Consider the following 25,118-nt stretch of genomic DNA (forward strand, 5'->3'; position numbering starts at 1 on the left):
ACAATGTTCCAAATTGTAAATAATATGAATAGCAGACTGTCTGAGCTCATTCCAGTCTGGACTCCTCTCCATACTCATAACACCAGAAACAAAGACCTCATCAGTGGAAAAAAGAGAAGACTTGTTAGCACCAGCCTGGGCATTGCAACTCGAGGCCCCCAGATTTGGAATGAGCTCGATGAAAATCTAAAAGTGTTGAAATCCATCTCCACCTTTAAAACGATGCTAAAAAGTATCCTGATCAGTAAATATGACAATTCCAACATACTTAGGTTATAAATTGTCTTCTAGGGAAGTATTTCTTTTATTTTTTTTTCTGTGTGTGTGGGTGGGCGTGTGTGAGTGTGTTTGTGTATATATATATTGAGTTATTGTACATTACTATGTTTTTGTAAGAGAACACTGTAAAAAACTGCAACTCACCCTATGCTCATCTGATAATGATCTGATCACGTTTCTTGTGATTGTCTTGATGTATGCAGGCTCCTGACCATAAGCTTTTAGTAGCTTCTTAAGGAGACCTGACTCACACATAATCTTGGCTCAGCACTGAGATATGATGTACACTTTGTAAATATGTGTGTGTGTGAATAAATTGTGAAATTGTGAAACAAAAAACTGTTCAGACCAACCCGACACTTAGACTTCCATTCTCCGTGTCAAACAGCTGAACAGGACAGGTTTAAAAAAAAAAAAAAAAAAAAAAATTTTTACACCTGATTTTCGATGCTGAAAATTCATGTTAGAAATGAATATTCAAACTCCAAAATTGAATGTTTTAATGTCAATTTCCCTCTGTTACCAACTTGAACAACACATAATCTGTGACCTGGGCCACCAGTGAATGAGTTAAGCTAATGATAACTTTTGAATAGACGTCCGCTAGTGTGAACACTGACGCTGAAAGAGTTAATCTCGCCTCTAAAAGTTCAAAATGTGTACATGTGCATTGTCAAAGATCAACACGTGTTTGTTTACATTGGCGATCGGGTGCTCTGCATTCATTATTAAAGTGGCTCTACTTGTTGCGTCTTCTCGTCTCCATGACGACACACACTGTGTACATGGTATCCAACATCCAAAAATAAAAAATGAACCATTTTTTTTACCTTTACCTTTTTTATCTAACCTTGTTTATTACATGACAAATTTACACTTACTGTTTTTCGCGCATCAATTTCAACTAATTAATTATTCAAGCCGGTGTTCGTTTACTAGTAATACGTCAGGGTGGATCAAATGTATTAGAGTATTTAAAAAATAGAATAAACGCAAAGTATGTTTGTTGCACTATTGAATTGCAATTAAATTTATTAAAGAAATTAAATATTCCAAAAATACAAAAACATTACAAAAATAGAATAATGTATAAACTGCTTACCCAATTTGCATTAGCTACCAATAAGACAAGTAACTACTTGTATGTAATTTTTTTTTTTTGAGAAAAATTGGGATTAAAGTAGAAAAAAACAGTTTTAAAAATGGTTAAAAATCAAAATCCAATTAAAACAATTTAGCAAATTTTATTTTGTTAAATGATTCCATAATACTCAAATTAATCATGAATAATATAATGAATGGTAAAACATTTATATACAGTATTATTTTATGCTTTTTTTTTTTTTTTTTTTTTTTAAAGCAACACTTGGTAAATTTTGAGTTTTAGTCAACTTTAACGATGCCGGTGTACAAAAGCGGTCATGTTTTGCCTGAAGACTGCGTTTCCCGTGACGACCAGCACTGCGTTTCCCATCAGGACCTGCGCACACCCGCACAGTGTTGTATAATCATCAATCAATCAAAAATCAATCTCCCGGCCGCCTGCAGATGGATTAAACAGCATTTCTGTTTCCAGCGGCTGTGTGAAGGATGAATAGTAATAAAGGTAATTAATTAATCCAGTTGTGGCTAAACAATAGCATATGACAATTAGCAACTGTGTGGCTCACCCTCCCACCCCCACGCCACCCGTCGGTTGGGGGGCAGGGGGTCCACGCCAGCGAGTGAAAGCTGGGCCAAAGTTTATTCTGTATATCCTGGTAACCTCCTTTTTCCCTCCTCAGACAAAACTTTTTGTCTCTTTTGTTACTCTGCCATCTTTGCTAAATTTGCCCGTAAGTGTTCACATCGACTTCTTTCTTTATAATGAGTGAGCAAAGGGGGAAGTGACTTATGCCAGAAAGCAGTCAGCACATTTGTAGTTTTTTTTTCTGTGGCAGGGTACCTGCCACCCTCCTCGAAGTTAATTAGTGCTAGTGAAAGTAATACAGACCCCCTCAAGATATAAAAGAGGTGTTGTAGGATCCACAACGCAAAAAAGCCCTCAGCCCGACGTTCTCCTCGCTCCACTGGACAACGGCCAAGAAAAACTCTCACGCCACTCTCTTGATTTCGTTACTTTAATCCCCCAAAAAATAATCTAAACGCTTTTGATCCAAAATATAACAAAGGAGCAACTGAGAGATAGATAAAGAGATAGAGAGACGGGGACGTCGTCAAAAGCTGTTTTGGCTCTTATCTATGACTTATGCGTACTTCTGCCTTCACACCAACTCACTCCCCAAACAGCTCTCGCTGCGCACTTATATCCTACGACATGATGTCACAAGCCCGTCCCACGAAACCAAACAAACAAATAACAAATTGTTTTATACAACCAAGAATAAATTATTCACAATTAACCTGAATAATTGACTAAACATTATTTAGGCTTCTAAAGGTGTCAGTCCACTAGATGTCAGTCAACATCACAAATGTTATGAAAATATTTTATAAAGGTTGAAAAGTTACCTTGTGTTGCTTTAAGTGTTTGGTAAATTTACAATACACAACAGTCTAGAATTTAAAAAATATATATATATTTCTGATAGAGTATATTCAAATTTAAGTATTTTGAGTCCACATTTTCTTATTTTTCTTTTCATCTATAAGTAAAAAGCACAAAATTTGCCAAGAAAGTTCACATTCCACACAAAAACATGAAGTTAACATACTATGCACACCAACACAAAGCATTCTAGCGCCCCCTACAAGTGAAATTGTTCAGTGACGCGCGCAGACCTCATCTGGTCACGTGACCCAATTGCTCATTTGCATATAGATCGACACGTCGGACACGGGTCATGGCTTGACGGATAACCGTGCGTTTACCTTGATGACGGCCGCAAACTTGTAGCTCAAACGCCTCACGTTGGGGTCCCAGCCCTCCAGGGGCCAATTGGATCCCCTTCTTTTGGTCGCCATGGTTATGGCATTAGCGCCAAGCAACTAAACACTTGCAGTCCCGCTCCGTTATCAGTTGATCCGTGTGCGTTGAGTGCGTGTGTGTTGCCTGATTTTATAGGCTCGCCCTACTTAAGCGCCCACCCAATCAAAGGGGGCCGCTGTCCCAGCAAATTAGGCTGTCAGAAAGACTGATGAGTTCATTAACGCATTCACTGACTCTTGAAGAGAGGCATGCAACACACACGAACATAGTTGGAATTGAAGAAGGAAACACAAAGAGGATACAGTGCAGCCCTAATGAATGTTTGTTCACTAATGAGGGCCGGTAATCATATTTCAGTGCCGTTGACAGCATTAGACGTCCAATCTATCGAACGAACGATCGCTGCCAGCCTCTCCCAGATCAAATGAATTGGACGTCTATTGCCGTCAATGGCAACCAACGACTTAAAAACAAGTCTGTGCATGTGTGTTAACCTGCTGCAAGATGACCATGATTCTTCTTCTGGTTCTTGTTATCCAGGGACATCAGCAGTGCAGTTCAGGTCCTAATGAAACATACATGGTAGGATGTAACAGGCAGTCAAATCTTTACATTTTGGATAAAGGTCGTTCCAGAAATGAAGGACATTTTACATCCCACCGACCGTTTAGTCATTGCCAGCCTTCCATTCTAAATGCATTGGAGGTCTATCTCCGTCAGTGGTAACCAATGGTTTAAAAATCCCCTCCAAGGATTGATGCATATACTGTACATCCCAATAATATACAGTGGGGCAAATAAGTATTTAGTCAACCACCAATTGTGCAAGTTCTCCTAATTGAAAAGATTACAGAGGCCTGTAATTGTCATCATGGGTAAACCTCAACCATGAGAGACAGAATGTGGAAAAAAACAGAAAATCACATTGTTTGATTTTTAAAGAATTTATTTCCAAATTAGAGTGGAAAATAAGTATTTGGTCACCTACAAACAAGCAAGATTTCTGGCTGTCAAAGAGGTCTAACTTCATCTAACAAGGTCAAACAAGGCTCCACTCGTTAGCTGTATTTATGGCACCTGTTTTAACTCATTATCGGTATAAAAGAAACCTGTCCACAATCTCAGTCAGTCACACTCCAAACTCCACTGTGGCCAAAACCTAAGAGCTGTCGAAGGAAAACCAGAAACAAAATTGTCGACCTGCACCAGGATGGGAAGGCTGAATCTGAAATAGCTAAAGCACTTGGTGTAAAGAAATCAACTGTGCCAGCAATTATTAGAAAATGGAAGACATACAAGACCACTGATAATCTCCCTCGATCCGGGGCTCCATGCAATATCTCACCCCGTGGTGTCAAAATGAAAACAAGAACAGTGAGCAATAATTCCAGAACCACACGGGGGTACCTTGCGAATGACCTACAGAGAGCTGGGACCACAGTAACAAACGCTACTATCAGTAACACAATGCGCCGCCGGAGACTCAAATCCTGCACTGCCAGACGTGTCCCCCTGCTGAAGCCAGTACACATCCAGGTCCGTCTGCGGTTCGCTAGAGAGCATTTGGATGATTCAGAAGAGGACTGGGAGAATGTGTTATGGTCAGATGAAACCAAAATAGAACTTTTTGGTAGAAACACAGGTTCTCGTGTTTGGAGGAGAAAGAATATTGCATCCGAAGAACACCATACCCACTGTGAAGCATCGGGGTGGAAACATCAAGCTTTGGGGCTGTATTTCTGCAAAGGGACCAGGACCACTGATCTGTGTAAAGGAAAGAATGAATGGGGCCATGTATCAAGAGATTTTGAGTGAAAATCTCCTTCCATCAGCAAGGGCATTGAAGATGAGATGTGGCTGGGTCTTTCAGCATGACAATGATCCCTAACACACAGCCAGGGCAACAAAGGAGTGGCTTCGTAAGAAGCATTTCAAGGTCCTGGAGTGGCCTAGCCAGTCTCCAGATCTCAACCTCATAGAAAATCTGTGGAGGGAGTTGAAAGTCTGTGTTGCCCAACGACAGCCCCAAAACATCATTGCTTCAGAGGAGATCTGCATGGACGAATGGGCCAAAATACCAGCAACAGTGTGTGAAAAGCTTGTGAAGAGTTACAGAAAACATTTGGCCTCCGTTATTGCCAACAAAGGGTACTTAACAAAGTATTGAGATGAACTTTTGGTATTGACTAAATACTTATTTTCCACTATGATTTGCAAATAAATTCTTTAAAAATCAAACAATGTGATTTTCTGGCTGTTTTTTCCACATTCTGTCTCTCGTGGTTGAGGTTTACCCATGTTGACAATTACAGGCCTCTAATATTTTCAAGTGGGAGAACTTGCACAATTAGTGGTTGACTAAATACTTATTTGCCCCACTGTACCTATCAAATTTTATTCTGATGCGTTCACAAGTAACGGAGGAGTAGCCATTTTAGTTCATGTCCTCAACAAAAAGAAGAACAAAGCAAGTGAGACCTTGCGCCCTCCCATCGGGTGGTCTAAAATTTTGACCATTGAGCTGCAAGATGAGCCTTTGTCAGTTACCACCCATTTTCATGAATATGTAGAAGAAGACAAATAAAGTAAAGGTTTGTTAGCCGAGAATTTTCAAACAAAAATGTCCTTTAATCCTGGAATAACTCATAACTGTAAGAGGAGCTTCCACCTAATGAAGATAATTACTGTATGTCTATTTGCGCTTTGTATTGTGGTGTGTATTCTACATGTATTATTCAGCTAGGACACGCTTACTGTTACACCCATGTGTGTATAATTCATGCTGCAGTTATGAGCTGTCACTTTGATACTTTAAAATGGAAGACAACTGGAATAGAAGTGGATGTTAAGTGGAATAAAATTGAAGTGGACTATAATTTGCCGCAAGTTGATTTTAAGTGGAGTCAAAAGTGGATCACAATTAAACAAAAAGGAACAACGAGAATGTCTTCCTGTAAACTTTTATTTCATAATGACTGAAGTGGAATAGAACTGGATTACAAGTGGACTAAAGTTGGATTTTAAATGTAATACTAGATGAGTGCATGTGGATCACAAGTTAAGGACTGAAGAAGAGGATTTACATTGTCAATTTTCATTCATCACGACAAGTGACTCCCAAATGGATCAGAAGTGGACTACAACCAGACTAGAAGTGACAGCATTTGGACTATAAAAGTGAGCGTCATTTTAGCTTTATTTTGTTCTCTAAAAATGCGGAATACAAATGGATTGTGAGCAGATCACAAGTGGAACACAACTTGTTCATAAGTGGAGTAGACATGAGAAAGGAAGAAGGATTTAAGCACAAATTACATATTGGTATCTTTAATTTGAGTTTTTCAGTCATTTCTATTGTATTTATCAGATTAGTGATTAAAAGTTTAATAATCAGACTAATAGTCAAAGATGACCAAAAGTAGATCAAAAAGCAGACATTCTTAGTGCTAATTTAGTTTTTTGTTTTTTAGTCTCGAAAACTTTTCTATTGCATTTTTTGGCATGACAAAAAGTAAATTTAAAGTGGATAAGAATTTAGAAGTTGACTTGACGTTTTCCACAAGTGGATTGTAAGTGGACTAAAAGTGAACCTAAAGAAAACAAGTGGAATGTGTCAGTTTTTATCTGAATTTTAGTATTTTAAGCTTTTCTCTTGTATTTTTCAGCAAAGTGACTTAAAATGCAATACAAACTGATCACATGTGGATTATTACTGGAACAAACCTGTTCATTTTGAGTTTATAACATGAGCCAGGTCACCATCTGACCCACTTTCCTGTCGCACTGACTTCCTGTCTACACACCAGAACTAACCCTATCCAGTCACCGGGTGGCCTGAGGGTATCTCCATCATCGGTGGCTCCAATGCATGATGGGAACTTTGTGGGTCGGTGAAGGACTTTTTCAAAGTCAACATGTTGACCATTTCGGATTACGTCACATGAACCCCTCCACACACACGCATCCCAGTTTGTTATGATCACAAATTACTGTTAGTACCACTGATGGCGACAGACAAATTATGCTTTACAAATTTATGTTCGAAATAATTAATGAAAGAGTTAGTAAAATTGTAGCCACAGCATGCATGTATTAAATTTTGAGATCTTCTCACCGTGCATGATGCGTTAATCAAACGATGACAAAAAAATGTTTAAATCCAACACAGGAAGGATAAATTCTTCTATTCTTCATCTTCAGATGAGGATTTCTCAGTGACTACCTGATCTCCAGCCGGTCCTTGTTCTCCTGCTGCCTGAAAAGGCATCATGTCAATTGTCAATTATGTGTGCGTGTATGAGTTTAAAGAGCGTCTGAATTCTTCCTCCTCGCTATAAAGGCGTCATGTGAGCAACTCATTCACTGCCACTGACCCATGTTACTGGAACACTGCAACATTACAGGGGGTGTAATCAGACACACACATGTGGATTATACACAAACACACACAAACTGGTTTAACTATTGTTGTTGTATTTAAATTGTCTGTTGCTTTTAAACTCATTTACTCTTTCACAACAGTAATAAAATGTTAAATATTTGTAGTATGATGTAAGATTTTAAATGGAAAAGGTTGTTTTTGTTTTGTTTTTTCATCAAAGTGACATCAAAGCAAAGAAGAGTCTAATTCCAGTTTGGTTTATTCCACATTTCTCTGGTTCTACACTTACATATTGTTTTTTGTTGTTGTATTTTTTTTAAGAATGCAGAACATTTCATTTTACAGCATGTTAACCGTGATTAACAATGACTGGGTCGCAAGTGGATTAAAGCAACACTAGGTAACTTTTCAACCTTTCTAAAATATTTTCATTAAATTCGTGATAATATGTCGAATGACAACTAGTTGAATGACACCTCATTTATATCTTGAGGGGTTCTGTATCACCGGCATTAATTAACTATGAGGAGGATGGCGAGAACCCTGCCACACACAAAAAAACTACAAATGTGCTGACTGTTTTACGGCATACGTCACTTCCCCCTTTCTTCATTCATTATACAATGTTATGAAAAAGTATTTGAACCTTTGGGACTTTCTCACATTTCTGCATAAAATCCCCATCAAATGTGATCTTTGTTAAAATCACACAGATGAAAAAACAGTAACTAAAACCAACAAAACATTTATTGGTTTTCATATTTTATTGAGGATAATATGCAAACAATTACAGAAGAGGGAAAAATAAATAAGTGAACCATCACATTTAATATTTTGTGCACCCCCCCCCCCCCCACCCCCTACCCCATCCTTGGTAGCAATAACTTCAACCAGACGCTTCCTGTAACTGCAGATCAGTCTGGCACATTGGCACATCGATCAGGACTAATCTTGGCCCATTCTTCTCATGAATCGTTGTCTTTATGTAATGCCACAGCATCTCAATGGGGTTCAAGTCTGGACTTTGATTTGGCCACTCCAGAACGCGTATTTTGTTCTCCTGATACCATTCTGAAGTTAATTTATTCTGTGTTTTGGATCATTGTCTTGTTGCAGCATCCACCCTCTTTTTAGCTTTAACTGTCCAACAGACGGTCTGAGGTTTTCCTGAAAAACATCCTGATAAACATTTGAATTCATTCTTCCGTTAATGATTGCAAGTTGTCCAGGCCCTGAGGAAGCAAAATAGCCCCAAACGGTGGGGATGAGGGGTTGATGTTTGTGAGCTGTTCCATTTTTTCTCCACACATGACGTTCTGTGTTGCTCCCAAACACTTCAACTTTGGTTTCATCAGTCCACAAAATATTTTGCCAAAACTTCTGTGGTGTGTCCAAATGCCTTTTTGCAAACATTAAACTATCAACATTTTTTTTTAGACAGCAGTGGCTTCATCCCATGAACACCATTCTTTGCCATAGTTTTACATATAGTTGATGTGTGCACAGAGATATTGGACTGTGTCAGTGATTTCTGTAAGTCTTTAGCGGACACTCTAGGTTTTTTTTTCACCTCTCTGAGTATTCTGCGCTTCATCTATGGTGGACAGCCACTATTTGGGAGAGAAGCAAAAGTGCTAAACTCTCTCCATTTGTAGACAACTTCTCTGATTGTCGATTAATGAACATCCAGACTTTTAGAGATGGTTTTGTATCCTTTTTCAGCTTTATACAAATCAACAATCCTTGTTTCCTCTTTTGACCGAGCCACGATGCACATCAGATAATGCTTCTCATCAAGACAATTCTTACCAAGTGTGTGTTTTATAGTTTGCAGGGCAGCTTTAAACCACTCGTCAGGGATTGGGCGCACACCTGACTTAAATTGTTTGGTAAAAATGGTTTTCAATTACTCTTTAAGTCTTCCTTAGGCAGAGGGTTCACTTATTATTCCTCCCCCTTCTGTCATTGTTTGGATGCTTAAAATATGAAAATCTATGAATGTTTGGGTGGTTTTAGTTAAAGCAGACAGTGTTTTTATATCTGTTTGATTTTGACAAAGATCAGATCACATTTGATGGTAATTTTATGCAGAAATGTGAGAAATTCCAAAAGGTTTTTGCATACCACGGTAAAGATGGAAGTCGATGCAAAAGCTTTTGCAAGGGGGAAATAAAGGGAGGCTCCCAGGACATACAGAATAAACATTGGCCTGGCTTTCTCTCGCTGGCATTACTCCCCTCCTCAACCGAACTCGTCAGCGCTGACAGGTTTGTGTGGGGTTAGCCACACATTTGTTAACTGTCCTATGCTATTTTTTAGCTACAATTGGATTAATCATCTTATTAATATTCATCCTTCACACAGCCGCTGGAAACAGAAATGTTGTTTAATCCATCTGCTGGCGACCGGGAGATTGATTTTAGATTTACTGATGATTTTACGACATTGTGCGGGTGTGCGCTGGTCCTCATGGGAAACGCAGTCTTCCTTAAGGCAAAACACTACCGCTTTTGTCCAGCGGCGTCGCTAAAATCGACCAAAACTGAAAAGTTATCAAGTATTGCTTTAAAGGTCTAAAATCAGTTATCCTAAGTGGAATATAAATGCGCTGAAAGTTGACTATACATGTGGTCTACAAAAAGAATCAGAAAACGGCAATAAGCTGCAAGCGGGATAAATTAAGTTATGAATAGATGTTGAGCACAAGTGGAATGTACACCTACAGATAGTCTTCAAGTACACCGCAAGGCAAGGCAAATTTATTTATATAGCACAATTCAACACAAGGCAATTCAAAGTGCTTTACATCACATTGAGAACATAAAAATCACATTCCATCAATAGAACGTAAAAACAAAGACAATCAAAACAGGAAATAAAATTATACGTAACAATCGCATTTAATCACGAATAGAAAAAAAATTAAAAATTAAAAAATATTACTAATACTAATAATATTAATAATTGAGATCAGCAATGGGGATAAAGCACAAGAAGAATAGAAAGCAAATAGCTTTAGATATATAGGCAGTTATGGATATGTTGTGTTAATAAAATCGTTTTTAGCCCTGATTTAAAGGAGTTTGAACAGTTTGAGCATACTTCAGACCTTAATGTAACTTGTTTCAGAGGTGAGGAGCATAATAACTAAATGCTGCCTCACCTTGCTTGGTTCTTGTTCTTGGAACATACAGGAGACCAGTTCCTTACGACCTTAGGGGTCTATATGTTTCACAGGAATCTAACAAATCAAGCATGTATTTTAGGCCATGGCCATTAAGTGTTTTGTAGACGAGCAGTAGTATTTATAGTCTATCCTTTGACTCGCTTGAAGCCAATGTAACGATTTCAAAACCGGTGTAATGTGGTCCAGTTTCCTTGAATTTGAGAGGACTCTGGCTGCAGCATTCTGTACTAGCTGCAGCTTCCTGACTTATTTTTGATCAAGATCTGTAAATATACCGTTGCAATAGTCCAATCTGCTGAAAATGAATGCATGCATAAGTTTTTCCATGTCTTGTTTAGTCAGAAGCCCCTTAATTGTGGCTGTATTTTTAGGTGGTAACATGCAGATTTGGTGACGGACTTGAGATGGCTATTTTAGGTCTGAGTCAATAATTACGCCAAGATTTCTGCCTGCTTATCTACTGTATCTACCAAAAATGATCACTTCTGTCTTCTTTACATTTAGCTGGAGAAAATTCTGGCGCATGCATTCATTGATTTGATGAATGCATCTACTCAGGGAGACTAAGGTATTATAATCATGTGGGGACACAGAAATGTAGAGTTGTGTGTCATCAGCATAGGTGTGATAGGAGATGTCATTGTGTTCCACAATCTGAGCTAGGGGAAGCACATAGATGTTAAATAAGAGTGGTCCAAGAATTGACCCTTGAGGGACTCCACACGTGAATTTGATTCGTTCTGACTGATGGTTTCCATTTGACACAAAGAAATCCCTATCATGTAAAAAAGATGTGAACCACTGAAGAACAGTGTCAGTAAGCCCTACCCACTGTTCCAATCTGCTGAGTAGTATGTTGTGATTAACCGTGTTGAATGCTGCGCTGAGATCGAATAGTAGCAGAACGGATGATTTGCCTGCATCGGTATTCTGACAAATATCATTTAGGACTTTTATAAGCACGGTCTCAAATGGAATATATGAGGACAAAAAGTAGAAAACAAGTTGACTAAAGTGGGCACAAATTAAGGAATTTCATGTGGTATATTAAAAAATCATTCAAGAAGGCTACAATTCCACAATCGGTCATTGAATAATAATGTGGAAAAGTAGGGAATCACAAGTGGAATAGAGATACATCCAAAGTGGATTGAGAGTGGAATAAATGCAGGTAATAAGTGAGCTAAAAGTCATAGATGTGCATCATTTGTGTTTCACAAGGAGATGACAAATGGATTGTAAGTGTGTAGAGGTGTAGAACAAAATTTCAGAATACATGTGGAGAAAAGATGAATCAAAATTAGATCATAAGTGGACTACAAATGAAAACAAGTGGACTTTAAAAAGATCATTAGTGGAGCAGAAGTGGAATATTTTTAGGTAATAAGTAAGTCACAAGTAGAATACAAATGAATAACAAATGGGCACTCCAAATGGATCAAAGGTGCTACATATGTAGAGCATAGGCAAATCACAAGTGGAATACAACTGAATCATTAGTGGACCAAATGTGTGATGAATGTGGATCAGAAATGACTAGTGAACAAAGAAAATCTAAAAAGTAGACAATGCAAAACATACGGATTGTCAGACAATCACAGGTCAGCGCTAGCTGTTCTAGTCACGTGAGCAGTGTGGCAGGCATCAAAGCGTTATTTTAAAGAGAGTCTTTTTGTGGGGCAGCGTCCATGGGCCCCACTGAGGCAGCGGCCATAATGGCGTTGAGGTGGCTTATGGAGGCGGCACGCTGGTTGTGCGCTGAGGCGGGACCTGGCTCGGTAATGTGGTCGTAAAGGCGGCCATCTTGGTCGTACTGGTAGACGCGGATGATGCGACGTGGATGGGATGAAGATGGCGATTCTGCTACCTTGTTTTTGTCTTCATCACCTGATCGGGAAGACGGACTAATTGCACCTTTGTCGTCATTTCTGTTCTTTCTGTCATCCGCTTCTCCTCTTTCATCTTCCTGTATCTTCCCATCTTCAACTTCCTGCACTTCCTCCTCATTCTTACTTCTTGTCTCCTTGTCCACATGGTCGCAGGCCTCCAGGTAGGCTGTGGACATATTATTTTCCTCCTCTTGATTCACACTGAGTTTTTCCCGGAAACTTCTCTGCGGTTTGGCTGGCGGACACAAGGATGATGATGAAGGCCAGTCAGCCAGCGTCGTCATGGTGATGTCAGGTTGGCTTCGCCTTGCTGACGATAGCCTCTCAGTGATTGCCCTCAAACATCTATGGGGACAAAGATTTAATGCTAATGATAAGAATGTGATATGCAGCTTCCAATAGGTTTGTCACCTGAGAATTTTGGGGCTGCTCAGAGCTCCAGCACCAAACCCGAACACGAAAGTGAGCAGCACCGCTGCCGTGACGGCTCCTGTGAAGAGCTGGTTTGAAATAGCTTCCTGTTTGTCCAACTCTCTCGGACCATCACGTTCGCCATGTTCTGTGCGCATGCGTAGATGATAGGGGAACATGGTGGACCCCCCGCCATGGCGCCGCAGGAGGCAGTAGTACAAACCCAGGTGGAGGTCGCTCACATTGTGGAGCACCAGATTGCCATCATATTCCATGTGGACTGGAGCCAGTTGCGTGTCGATACCGGTTGAGGTTAGGGGTCCGAAGGGAGTGTGCCAGGACATCGCCTCACCACCTGGTGGAAGGAGTCCATCAGCGCACCTGATAATCACCTCTGTCTGTGGGTCAGCGTCCAACACTGGGGTGTCTGGGCGACCCGCAATCCTGGGAGAGGTCGTCGCAGCCAAGAAGGCTGTCAGCGTGACGCAGCGGGCCAACATTTCAAGAGCTGCAAGTCGCCAAAGAATGAGTGACAGCAAAAAAGACACAAACGGAAGGATGTTTTCTTCGCAAGATGTCAATCATTGACCAAAATTATCCACTGTAACTTTAACTCGCACTAATTTAACCCTTACACTACACTAGGTTTAAAACAGGGACATTCAAAAGGGTTTGGATTAAAATAATTGAGTGAGTGATGTAGAAAATGTAAAAAATATACAGAAATATTAGTATTTGAAATAGTAAACAATTCAGAGATATTTTTGAAATGGAAATAATTTAAAATATGTGCTAAGCTAGTGAAATGAAGGCAATCAATCTAGTTGATCTGCTGGAATGAGTCACTTTAGTGAGAAAATAAATAATAGAAACAAAAATGTACAGGATTGAAATAAAATATTTATTCTAGTCGCAACTATATACTATATGTACAATAAAAATGATCACATACAAACATTAAAAATATGTAAGTACCCCAGCCATGAAAATGAGTGACTTCCGGCCAAAGTCTCGATTGAGGAAGAAGTCGAATGTCACGTCATTATCAGCCATACGATTGTATGCAGAAGTACTGCAGATTTAGACAATTTTGAGGATTAATTTGTTAATTTTTCGCATCACACCAGCCCAATGTGCTTCAGGCTTTTGTTGCTGCACCACAGAGAGGCCTGTGAGCCTTTTTGGGTTTAAAAAAGATCCTGTTCACCGCAAAGAATGGGAAATTATGTGAAATACTGGGATCATAGCACCCATTTTACTAAGGAGGCGGCTTGCATTTTGTGGGTGACAGTGCTCCCTGTCCACCGAGAAGGCGGGAGTGGCCGCCTCCCTCAGCCGACACTTTCGCTTACAGTTCCCGATTGTGTCGAGACTTCCACCCCCCTCGGCCCTCTTCGCGTGCCCACCGAGAGAGCGCTATCCTCGGCTTGGGGTCGGGCAGCTATGCGCTTCGACGTCGGCCAGTTTGTCCACTGAGAATGCGCCATTTTCGGCGTTTATCCGCCTGCTGCATCCCGGCAATGAGCATTCCTGCCGGGGCCACAGTAGGGGAACTACGAGCCAAAACCTGTTCGCCGCCGGGGGCTGGCCGATCGGTGAAGGCAATCACCCACACTGCCGTGTGTAACATGAGTTTGGGTAGTTGTGTGTTATTTTTCGTGTTGAAAAGGCGAGGAAGAGACTTGGAAGAGCCGCTTGGTTCGGGTTAGCATGTAGCCTAGCTCTTAGGCTCCGAATTCCCGCACAAGAGCCGAACTAAGTCCGGTGGCATAAAATACCGTTCAGGAGGTTTAAGAAGTCAGCAGTTTTGACCATAATGCAGTAATTTAGACCTGTCGTACTGAATAGTTGCATTTTTAATATTTTATATTCAATTTAGCACAAGACTGTTATTTGTCATGACCATACAATATATTTAGCAATTGGGGAAAAAATACATAGATACAAAGAATATCCAATAAAAATAATGGAGTAGAGGGATAACATATATGATGACATTTTGCAGTCTGCTCTCCGTCGCCTTTTTCTCGTTCTGAAACTTCCTCCTCAATTGGGCTCAATTCTAAATCTGCTGAAATTTCTACTCCAGTTAGCCAGAGCTCTATAATGAAATCATCTGCGCTTTGCCAAATTGTTGTATGTAGTCGAGTCGTCTCAAAATATGATTTTAATTCCAATAATAATGCTATTTAAGATTTTAAGATTTTTTAATGGTGTCACATGTACTATAAGGGTTCTCCAGTAGCTCAGCGAAGAAAATATTTACATACAGGCTAAATAACTATACTGAATGCAAATCATATGTGTTTTCTCTGAATTTGAGTTGAATTTGGACTCAATTTTGTCATTTTGCCACTATGGGATAATTCAATATGTAGACAATGAGATGATTCAAAATACAGGGGCATGTCCATTCCGACCGCCTATGTCCCACTAAAGACAAATCCAATGGGAATGAAAAAAATTGTGTTAGCTTTTGATTTTTAGGAGAACGACTTATTGTTTGAAGCTAAAAATTTGTTTTGACCATGTAGATCATTCTGGTCCCAATTAGCAAATACATTTCGTGTATTATGATAGACCCACTGGACTCATATGTGGACATCTTTTATTACAAAAAACGGTTTCATATACAAAAAACAAATTTTGTTGTGAAATTTTATGAGGTTTTACTAATCTCAAACAGCAAAGAGAAATGAAAAATGCATTGCATAAAAAAGCTTGGGTCTCAGGAGGGTATACAGTATATGCACAGACAACTACCCCTGCGAGTAAGTAAATTTAATCTTAAAATAAGTTAATTTAAGATGTTCATTTAATGACTCTATTGATATGAAGGAAATATTTGCAGCAGCCATACCAATTAAATAAACCTGATAAAGAAGCAAACAAAAAATAAATCAATTAAAATTTAAATCGTTTGAAATCACACTAACATAAATTTACAAATAAATAAATAAATAAAAATAACTGGAATAAAAATAAAACAAAAACAACTATAGCACATGCAAGTTAAGTCATTAAAAATATGAGTTCAAGGTTTTTAATGTTTTGTGTATTTTTTATTTAATTATTTTTTTTTTTACCTGTGACTGGCACGTGCATGTGTGAGTGTGTCTGGAAGTATAAAGTGCGACTTTTTCACATGACACACAACCTGTGTGTCTGATGATGACGTTAAAGATTAATACCCTCGCAGGAATTTCTTGAGACCTCTCTGTCATTTTGACCTTTGCTGCCATCTGGTGGTCAACACGTTCAACACACGAAGAACAGAAGACCGAAACTTTCTCTTGAGATTTATATTTGAAATGTACTGTGTTTAAAATGACAGTTTGCCACGGAGACGTCGATAGTGGATTTATTGGGATCCAGATTGCCATGTAGTATGGCAAACAGACCTTGAACGCATCCCTAGCGCTTGTCTCGAGTCGTCGTGGGCTTGAAAGGGTGTCGTGTGGTCGCGACTAGTAAGCACGTCGTTTCTTGGATGTGAGGGTTAGGGTTAGGGTTCCATATTGATAATCTTCCTCCGTACACGAAGAAAAAGACGAAAAATTTGCACTGGTGCTCCAGAACATAGATATATATGGTGAAAAAGCCCAACTGTTGTTTTGTGAGGTAAGCGCCAGTTTTAAGCTAATTTTTTTCTCTCTCTCTAGCCCCCTGCCCCCCCCCCCACTCTTTTCTATCGCAACGGTTTTTCATTTAATGTCTTTTCATTTTAAAACGTGTTTTCACTTTGTATTTTGTCTGTTTGGCACGATTCACCTCAGTTTAAAGCGAATTCGGCTGTTAATAGTCGACTTGTTGACAAAAAATGTGTGAAAGAATTTGACATTTAGCAAAAAAAAAAAAAACAAAAAAAAAAAGTCATGTTTATCGGTTATCACTTCCGATGGAGCTTTCAAATTAAAAGTGTCGACAGTAATTCAATAGGTTTTTAATTTTAGGAAACATTGTTGGTTTTTCATTTAGGAGTTGGAGACAATAGTTTCTGTTGTTGTTGTCGTTGTTGGAGGACTGGCTTTCAAAACTCCTTGCGACTAAAGAAGAAAAAAAGGGAAAAGTTCCATTCTCATGTGATTGAATGGTCCTTGAATGCACCGAATTTATGCAGCTATGCTCGAATGCAAACTTAGTTTGTGTCTGAAGAGTCAAACAAACTTCCCTTTTCAGTAGTCACGAGACTAAAGAGCTTGCAAGAGATCTATTTTGGTGTCATGTGACGCCCCCAAAAATGGTTACACATGATGTTTAAACATCTGTTGAGCGGGTGACGACCACATGAAACTATACGCCCTGTACTCTGTCTTGTTTTTAGTTTCATAAACTCTTATTTGCCAGAAGCATCAGGATGGTGGTGGCTTATGAGGACCAAACATTCAACTCCCTGCGGAATCGGTGTCGCCAAAATAAGGTCCTGTTTGAGGACCCCCTGTTTCCCGCCACTGACCAGTCGCTCTTCGACCAGAGGAACCACATCGGCAACGTCGTTTGGAAGAGGCCGAAGGTAAAACCGGCTGCACGCTGTACATGCTCACCCATAACACTTCTATTGAGACAAATGACAAATATGACGGTGGAGGAGTTTGCGAGTGTTAGTATATGAATGAAGCTGTGATTATGTGAATTAAAGTGGGCCATGTTAATGTGAATGAGCAAGCGAGAGCAGGTACAGTGGGGCAAATAAGTATTTAGCCAACCACCAATTGTGCAAGTTCTCCGACTTGAAAAGATTAGAGAGGCCTGTAATTGTCAACATGAGTAAACCTCAACTTCTAACAAGGTCTAACGAGGCTCCACTCGTTACCTGTATTAATGGCACCTGTGTTAACTCATTATCGGTATAAAAGACACCTGTCCAGAACCTCAGTCAGTCATACTCCAAACTCCACTATGGCCAAGACCAAAGAGTTGTCGTAGGACACCAGAAACAAAATTGTAGACCTGCACCAGGCCGGGAAGACTGAATCTGCAATAGGTAAAACGCTTGGTGTAAAGAAATGAACTGTGGGAGCAATTATTAGAAAATGGAAGACATACAAGACCACTGATAATCTCCCTCGATCTGGGGCTCCATGCAAGATGTCACCCCTTGGCGTCAAAATAATAACAAGAACGGTGAGCAAAAATCCCAGAACCACACGGGGGGACCTAGTGAATGACCTACAGAGAGCTGGGACCACAGTAACAAAGGCTAGTATCAGTAACACAATGCGCCGCCAGGGACTCAAATCCTGCACTGCCAGACGTGTCCCCCTGCTGAAGAAAGTACACGTCCAGGCCCGTCTTCGGTTCGCTAGAGAGCATTTGGATGATCTAGAAGTGGACTGGGAGAATGTGTTATGGTCATATGAAACCAAAATAGAACTTTTTGGTGGAAACACAGGTTCTCGTGTTTGGAGGAAAAAGAATACTGAATTGCACCATACCCACTGTGAAGCATAGGGGTGGAAACATCATTCTTTGGGGCTGCTTTTCTGCAAAGGGACCAGGACGACTGATCTGTGTAAAGGAAAGAATGAATGGGGCCATGTATCGAGAGATTTTGAGTGAAAATCTCCTTCCATCAGCAAAGGCATTGAAGATGAGACGTGGATGGGTCTTTCAGCATGACAATGATCCCAAACACACAGCCAGGTCAACAAAGGAGTGGCTTCGTAAGAAGCATTTCAAGGTCCTGGAGTGGCTTAGCCAGTCTCCAGATCTCAACACCATAGAAAATCTGTGGAGGGAGTTGAAAGTCCGTGTTGCCCAACGACAGCTCCAAAACATCACTGCTCTTAAAGGAGATCTGCATGGAGGAATGGGCCAAAATACCAGCAACAGTGTGTGAAAAGCTTGTGAAGAGTTACAGAAAACGTTTGGCCTCCGTTATTGCCAACAAAGGGTACATAACAAAGTATTGAAATGAACTTTTGGTATTGACCAAATACTTATTTTCCACCATGATTTCCAAATAAATTCTTTAAAAATCAAACAATGTGATTTTCTGTTTTTTTTTTTCTTCCCACATTCTGTCTCTCATGGTTGAAGTTTACCCATGTTGACAATTACAGGCCTCACTAATATTTTCAAGTGGGAGAACATGACACAATTAGTGGTTGACTAAATACTTATTTGCCCCCACTGTAGGTGTGCACTGCTGGCCAAAAGTATTGGCACCCCTGCAATTCTGTCAGATAATGCTCAATTTTTCCTAAAGAATGATTGCAATTAGAAATTCCTTGGTAGTAACATATTCATTTATTTTGTTTGCAATGAAAACACAAAAAGAGAATGGAAAAATTTAAATCATCATTTTACACAAAACTCCCAAAATGGGCCAGACAAAAGTATTGGCACCCTTTGGAAAAATCATGTGATGCTTCTTTAATTTGTGAAATTAACAAAACCTGTTACTTAACACATAACAGTTGGTGGCAATAACTAAATGACACTTGCTGCCAGTTAAAATGGATTAAAGTTGAGTCAACCTATGTCCTGTGTCCTTGTGTGTACCACATTGAGGATGGTGAAAACAAAGAAGACCAAAGACCTGTCTGAGGACTTGAGAAGCAAAATTGTGAGGAAGCATGGGCAATCTCAAGGCTATAAGTCCATCTCCAAAGACCTGAATGTTCCTGTGTCTACCGTACGCAATATCATCAATAAGTGTAAAGCCCATGGCACTGTGGCTAACCTCCTCAGATGTGGACGGAAAACAAAAATTGACGAGATCTCAACGAAAGATTGTGCGGATGGTGGATAAAGAACCTCGACTAACATCCAAACAAGTTCAAGCTGTCCTGCAGTCCGAGGGTACAACAGTGTCAACCCGTACTATCCGTCGGCATGCAAATGAAAAGGGACTCTATAATAGGATACCCAGGAAGACCCACTTCTGACCCAGACACATGAAAAAGCCATGATGAAGTTTGCCAAAACTTACCTGAGAAAGACAAAAACCTTTTGGAAGACAAAAGCCCAGTGTGAGACAGCTGGGTCTCCCTCAGAGGTCATGGATCTTCCAGCAAGACAATGACCCAAAACACACTTCAAATAGCACTAGAAAATGGTTTGAGAGAAAGCACTGGAGATTTCTAGACTTCTAAAGTGGCCAGCAGTGAGTCCAGACTTGAATCCCATAGAACACCTGTGCAGAGATCTGAAATGGAAGTTTGGAGAAGGCACCCTCCAAATCTTAGAGACCTGGAGCAGTTGGCCAAAGAAGAATGGTCTAAAATTCCAGCAGAGCATTGATGGATACCGGAAGCGGTTGTTCGCAGTTTTTTTGTCTAAAGCAGGGGTCGGGAACCTATGGCTCTTTTGACGGCTGCATCTGGCTCACAGACAAATCTTCAATTATTTAAAAAACAAAAAAACAAGTTTTGTTATTTAATGGGAAGGGCCCTAGGACCTCGGGGAAAACCTGGTGGGCGTAAGGGCTACAGGGGAAACGTTAAAAACTGCAACCAATAAGGGGCGCTCGCCGCTCACATTTTTTGTCAGTCAGTTGAAATAGTAGCTATGCATCTGTAGCTACACATTTAATTTTGTTTTATTTTCATTTTTCTTGTACAGCTAAAACAAGAGAAAAACAGCAACGTCCGTCTCGCATTGCTGCGCAGATGGCTCATTTCTTATTCGCTCTAAAATGTGAATTCTTATATAATTATGTTAGTAAATAAATACAAGTTTTTGTGACAAAACATTTAACTTCTGCATTTTAGTCACTACTAGCATTCACTCGTCGTCCGCTCGCCATTACGAACACATCTGCTGTCATACATAAACATACTTAACGACTAACATATTTCTGAACTATATTAACACATAGTACACGTCACAATCATCCTAAAATAAAGCAATAAGCTAATATACACAGTCAAATTATACTTTTTGTCACCTGAAACAAAACAAAAAAATACTTTCAACCACAACGACCGTCTCGAGAAGGCTCATTTCTTGTTCGCACTAAAATGCGAACACTTATTACCCATGCACGTCAAGAAGAGAACGCTGCCCCCTGCTTGTTTAAAACCCTAAGTACAACAGTCGTTTCAGGCCGAAACTTGCCTGGATATGTTCCACAAACACGACGAAATAAGATGAACAATTTTAAACATGGGGTGAATCTGTGGACACATCAAAATATTAAAAACTATTTTAATATTATTTAATTATTATTTAATTTAATTATTATTATTTATGTAAGTTATTAAAAATAATTCAGAGAGTTATTGTACTTTGAAAGTGTTGAAATTACATCAAATACACATATTACTTGTATTTTTGTTTGAAATATATTGTATGGCTCTCACAGTATTACATTTAAAAAAATATGTGGTGTTCATGGCTCTCTCAGCCAAAAAGGTTCCCGACCCCTGGTCTAAAGGTTCTGCTACCAAGTATTAGGCTGAGGCTGCCAATACTTTTGTATGGCCCAGTTTTGTGTAAAATGGTAATGATTACATTTTTTTTCATTCTCTTTTGGTTTTTTTTTCTTCATTGCAAGCAAAATACATGAAGATATAACTACCAAAGCATTTATAATAAGTCATTTTCTAGGAGAAATTCAGCATTATCTGACAGAATTGCAGGGGTGCCAATACTTTTGGCCAGCAGTCCAGCTGCATTGCTGCAGCGATTGAAGAGGTGGGGGGTCAGCCTGTTAGTGCTCAGACCATACCCCCCACTCTACATCAAATTGGTGTGCATGGCTGTCACCCCAGGAGGAAGCCTCTTCTGAAGACGGTTCACAAGAAAGCCCGAAAACAGTTTGCTGAAGACATGTCAACAAAGAACATGGATTACTGGAACCATGTCCTATGGTCTGATGAGATGGGCGGGCTTTCTTGTGTACCGTATTCAGAAGAGGCTTCCTCCTAGGGTGACAGCCATGCACACCAATTTGATGTAAAGTGCAACGCATGACCTGAGTACTAACAGGCTGACCCCCCACCTCTTCAGTCTCTGCAGCAATGCTGACAGCACTCCTGTAACGAGTCACATGACATTTTGGAGGGGAAATGGCAAGCAGTACTCAATTTGGACATTTAGGGATGTACGTATTTACTCAGGGGTGTACTCACTTTTGTTGCCAGGGGTTTAGATATTAATGGCTATAGTTTGAGTTATTTTGAGGGGAAATAAATGAACTCTATTATATAAGCTGCACACATACTACTTTTCATTGTGTCAAAGTATCATTTTGTCAGTGTTGTCCCATGAAAACATACTTAAATATATGCAGAAATGCGAGGGGTGTACTCACTTTTTGATATACACTGTAATTCTGAACATAAATTAATTCACTTAATAATGGTAGGGTCTATTCTATCCTTACAACATATGTGAAAACAATCTAAATGACCTATTACTGAACCCATTATGTAATGCAAATAACGTTTCTTCAAAGCAGCCTGAAAAGCTGGTACTGTTTTGTCCCTACCGTCACTATGCAAAGTTCCACCCTTACTTGTAGGCATTCAAAAAAATCTTAAAAACACTATTTTTCCTCCCAATTGACTTCTAAAAATGTTGCATAGTACAAAACTTTTTTTTTTCTTTTGTTGATATCTTTGTACATCATATTTTATTGCTTTGTGTGCGCGCGTGTGGGTTTTATCAGCTGTATCATTTTGCAGCCAGCTTTAAATCTCCCCGCCGTTCAGGCAACCTAATCAACGGGTGTTTCCTTTTTCTGTTCCTTTGGTCCTTGCCTCATTGTCCATGTTTATCATTGTTCTCTTTCTCATTGTGTCGCTTTCCCAGGAGCTATGCCAAGAGCCTCACCTTTTCGTGGATGGCCTGAGTGCCCACGATCTCCACCAAGGTCAGTTGGGAAACTGCTGGTTCGTGGCAGCTTGCTCGACTCTGGCCACGCGAGACAGCCTTTGGCAAAAGGTCAGATATTGCCTGTGTCTATCTGTATGTTTTTGTGTGAGTAACGTTGGCAGCCATTGACGGCGATTGACGTGCAATTTATTTGAATGGGTGGAATAAGTAGTTAATGAGTCAAAAGTAATTTATTCGTTAGTGCTTTGTTTTTGCAGTTGCCAAAACTGTGACACCAATGGGACTCTTCCCATATTTTACACCTGATTCACACTTTTCCAACTTCAAAATTTTTCAAATTTCATGCAACGCAGGGTTGTATTGATATTAAAGTAAATTTCTTTTGAATATAAATGACACATTCAATCTAACCCATTGACAGTCCTCATTCAATTTTCACTGAGTAACACCCACAAGGAATTCTCATTCATTTCTTTTGACTTTCAAGTCAGAGCCACACTAAAATATCTTTTGAAGGACGCACATAAAAATCCATTATTGTTATTATTATTTTTATTATTATTAGTTGTCCAATAATGACTTTTAAACTGATACCCCAATGTTATCAAATCATAAAATCCAACTTTGATATCAAACTGATACAGATATATGCGGGCATGCACTTAATTTGTTATTGGTAATTGTATTGTGATGCCCCATTGAATGCTTAAATAATGATAAATGTAACAACTTCAAGTTTTTCCAAATAAAAGAGACTTTTCGTGAAAAATTAGAAAACAACTTCAACTGAAGTTATAGAAAAAAATGTCCCATATAAATAAAACAAATTGAAATGAACCAAAAGGTCTCTAACTAAAAAGACAATAAATTATGTTTACTCCAGTTACCCCGGAGAGCCACTAGGGGACGACTAACGCATTACAAATACAGACAGGCAATCATCGGCCATGCCAGTGCAATGACAATTCCCAAGATGCCTTTTCCTGGGGTTTTGCACAGATTTTTAATCATAATTGTGTGTTTCATTACTTTTCATAGTGACTATTTCTTTCTGGTGACGCAGTAGTTATATGTGATAAGTTTAAAATTAAGTATTTTTCATTTATTGGTCCTTTTTTTGTTCACCCTCAGTGATTACGCTCTTCTCCTCAATTAACAACTCCCTTGCATAATAATGTTGAGTTCTCTACAGGTCACTCTGAGCATAGCTGCTGTCACCAGCCCATGCACAAAGGCTACAGGATTCTACATTGATTTTTAACCCAGCATACATACTAGCACCAAGTTGATATTATTCGACATCATTTGAAATGCTTATATGCTTCCGGCCCTGTCCGCCTCCCTGGGCCGCGGCGGCCGCTGCTGCCCCCCGGCCGGCGGGGTCGTTGGCGGGGCCTCTTGGGGCCCGCGGGGCCTTGGGTGAGGCTTGCTGTCCCTTGCCGGTGGGGTGGACGTCCCCTGGTCGCCGGCGCTTGGTGTGGCGCCTGCTCGGAGTGCGGGGTGGGTGCTCGGTGGGTGGGGGGGGACGGTCGCGGAGGCGCCATGGGTGGTCTGGGGCGGAGATTGATCGGGGCCCTGACGCCTCTTCTGCCCTGCGGCCGGTGGTTCTGGTGGACGGGGCCACGCCCGCGGGAGCCTGCCTCTTAACTCACGCACTTCTCACTTCGGCACTGTAAATATTTTTCACCTTGGCACTTACATGCTCATACATTTCTCCGGGGAGAGTTGGGACGGGGCTTTACAGTCCCGGCCCGGCTCCCCCCTGTTTTTAATGCACCACACACCAAGGTTGTGGGATGGTTGGGACCTGTTGGGGGTGGGGGTACCTCACGGCTGCCTCCTCACCACAGGCCCCGCCATCTCTGCACCTTTTTTAAATGCACCACACATCATACTCCACAGGAGAGCTCTGGCAAAGGGCGGTGGTACGGGCGACTGGGCAGAAGCTCCATGCTGCGGTCCCACTGCCCCAAGCCAAGCTCTCCTATTTTAATGCATACATTGCACTACCCTCCCCTCACACCCCCATCACGGTGCTGGGTGATGGCTGCCAGTCGGGAACCTGGCAGCCACAGTAATAGGGTGGTAGGTGGGTCCCACACTTTTTTTATATGGCGTGGCTCCTGGGGTGTGGCCTCCCCTCTGCCTCGGCTGCCGGCCGCGGGAGTAGGTTGGGGGGGTCGGGTCTCCGATCTTGCATCGCCCCTTGGCAGTTCCTGGGCGTTCTCCTGCCTCCGCCTTCCCCTCTCCTCTCTGGCT

General features: G+C 40.5%; 2 protein-coding genes across 13 annotated transcripts in view; one reads left to right on the forward strand and one right to left on the reverse strand.

Moving 5' to 3' along the window:
* The window catches only part of LOC130917533 (unconventional myosin-VIIa-like), a 62,396-nt gene extending 54,835 nt beyond the window's left edge, over positions 1 to 7,561 (reverse strand). For 5 of the 9 annotated variants that reach the window (XR_009063484.1, XM_057839037.1, XM_057839035.1 and 2 more), the window contains exon 1: positions 3,151 to 3,298. Coding sequence is in view for 8 of the 9 variants with exons in the window: in XM_057839037.1 (XP_057695020.1) it covers positions 3,151 to 3,243 (93 nt within the window). In the remaining variant the exon portion in view is untranslated. Of the gene's footprint in view, positions 1 to 3,150; positions 3,299 to 3,702; positions 3,774 to 7,322 lie in introns of those variants that run through there. The other 4 variants (XM_057839042.1, XM_057839040.1, XM_057839041.1 and 1 more) reach the window with 1 other exon arrangement.
* A 325-nt stretch (positions 7,562 to 7,886) lies between these two features.
* Positions 7,887 to 25,118, forward strand: part of LOC130918042 (calpain-5-like) — a 50,308-nt gene continuing 33,076 nt past the window's right edge. The window contains exons 1-3 of one of the 4 annotated variants that reach the window (XM_057839911.1): positions 7,887 to 7,989; positions 17,424 to 17,589; positions 22,836 to 22,967. In XM_057839911.1, coding sequence (XP_057695894.1) covers positions 17,434 to 17,589; positions 22,836 to 22,967 — 288 coding nt within the window. In that variant the 5' untranslated portion in view covers positions 7,887 to 7,989; positions 17,424 to 17,433. Of the gene's footprint in view, positions 7,990 to 16,423; positions 16,698 to 17,400; positions 17,590 to 22,835; positions 22,968 to 25,118 lie in introns of those variants that run through there. The other 3 variants (XM_057839908.1, XM_057839909.1, XM_057839910.1) reach the window with 3 other exon arrangements.

The sequence above is a fragment of the Corythoichthys intestinalis genome, chromosome 6 (assembly GCF_030265065.1).
Source record: "Corythoichthys intestinalis isolate RoL2023-P3 chromosome 6, ASM3026506v1, whole genome shotgun sequence".
Lineage (NCBI taxonomy): Eukaryota > Metazoa > Chordata > Actinopteri > Syngnathiformes > Syngnathidae > Corythoichthys > Corythoichthys intestinalis.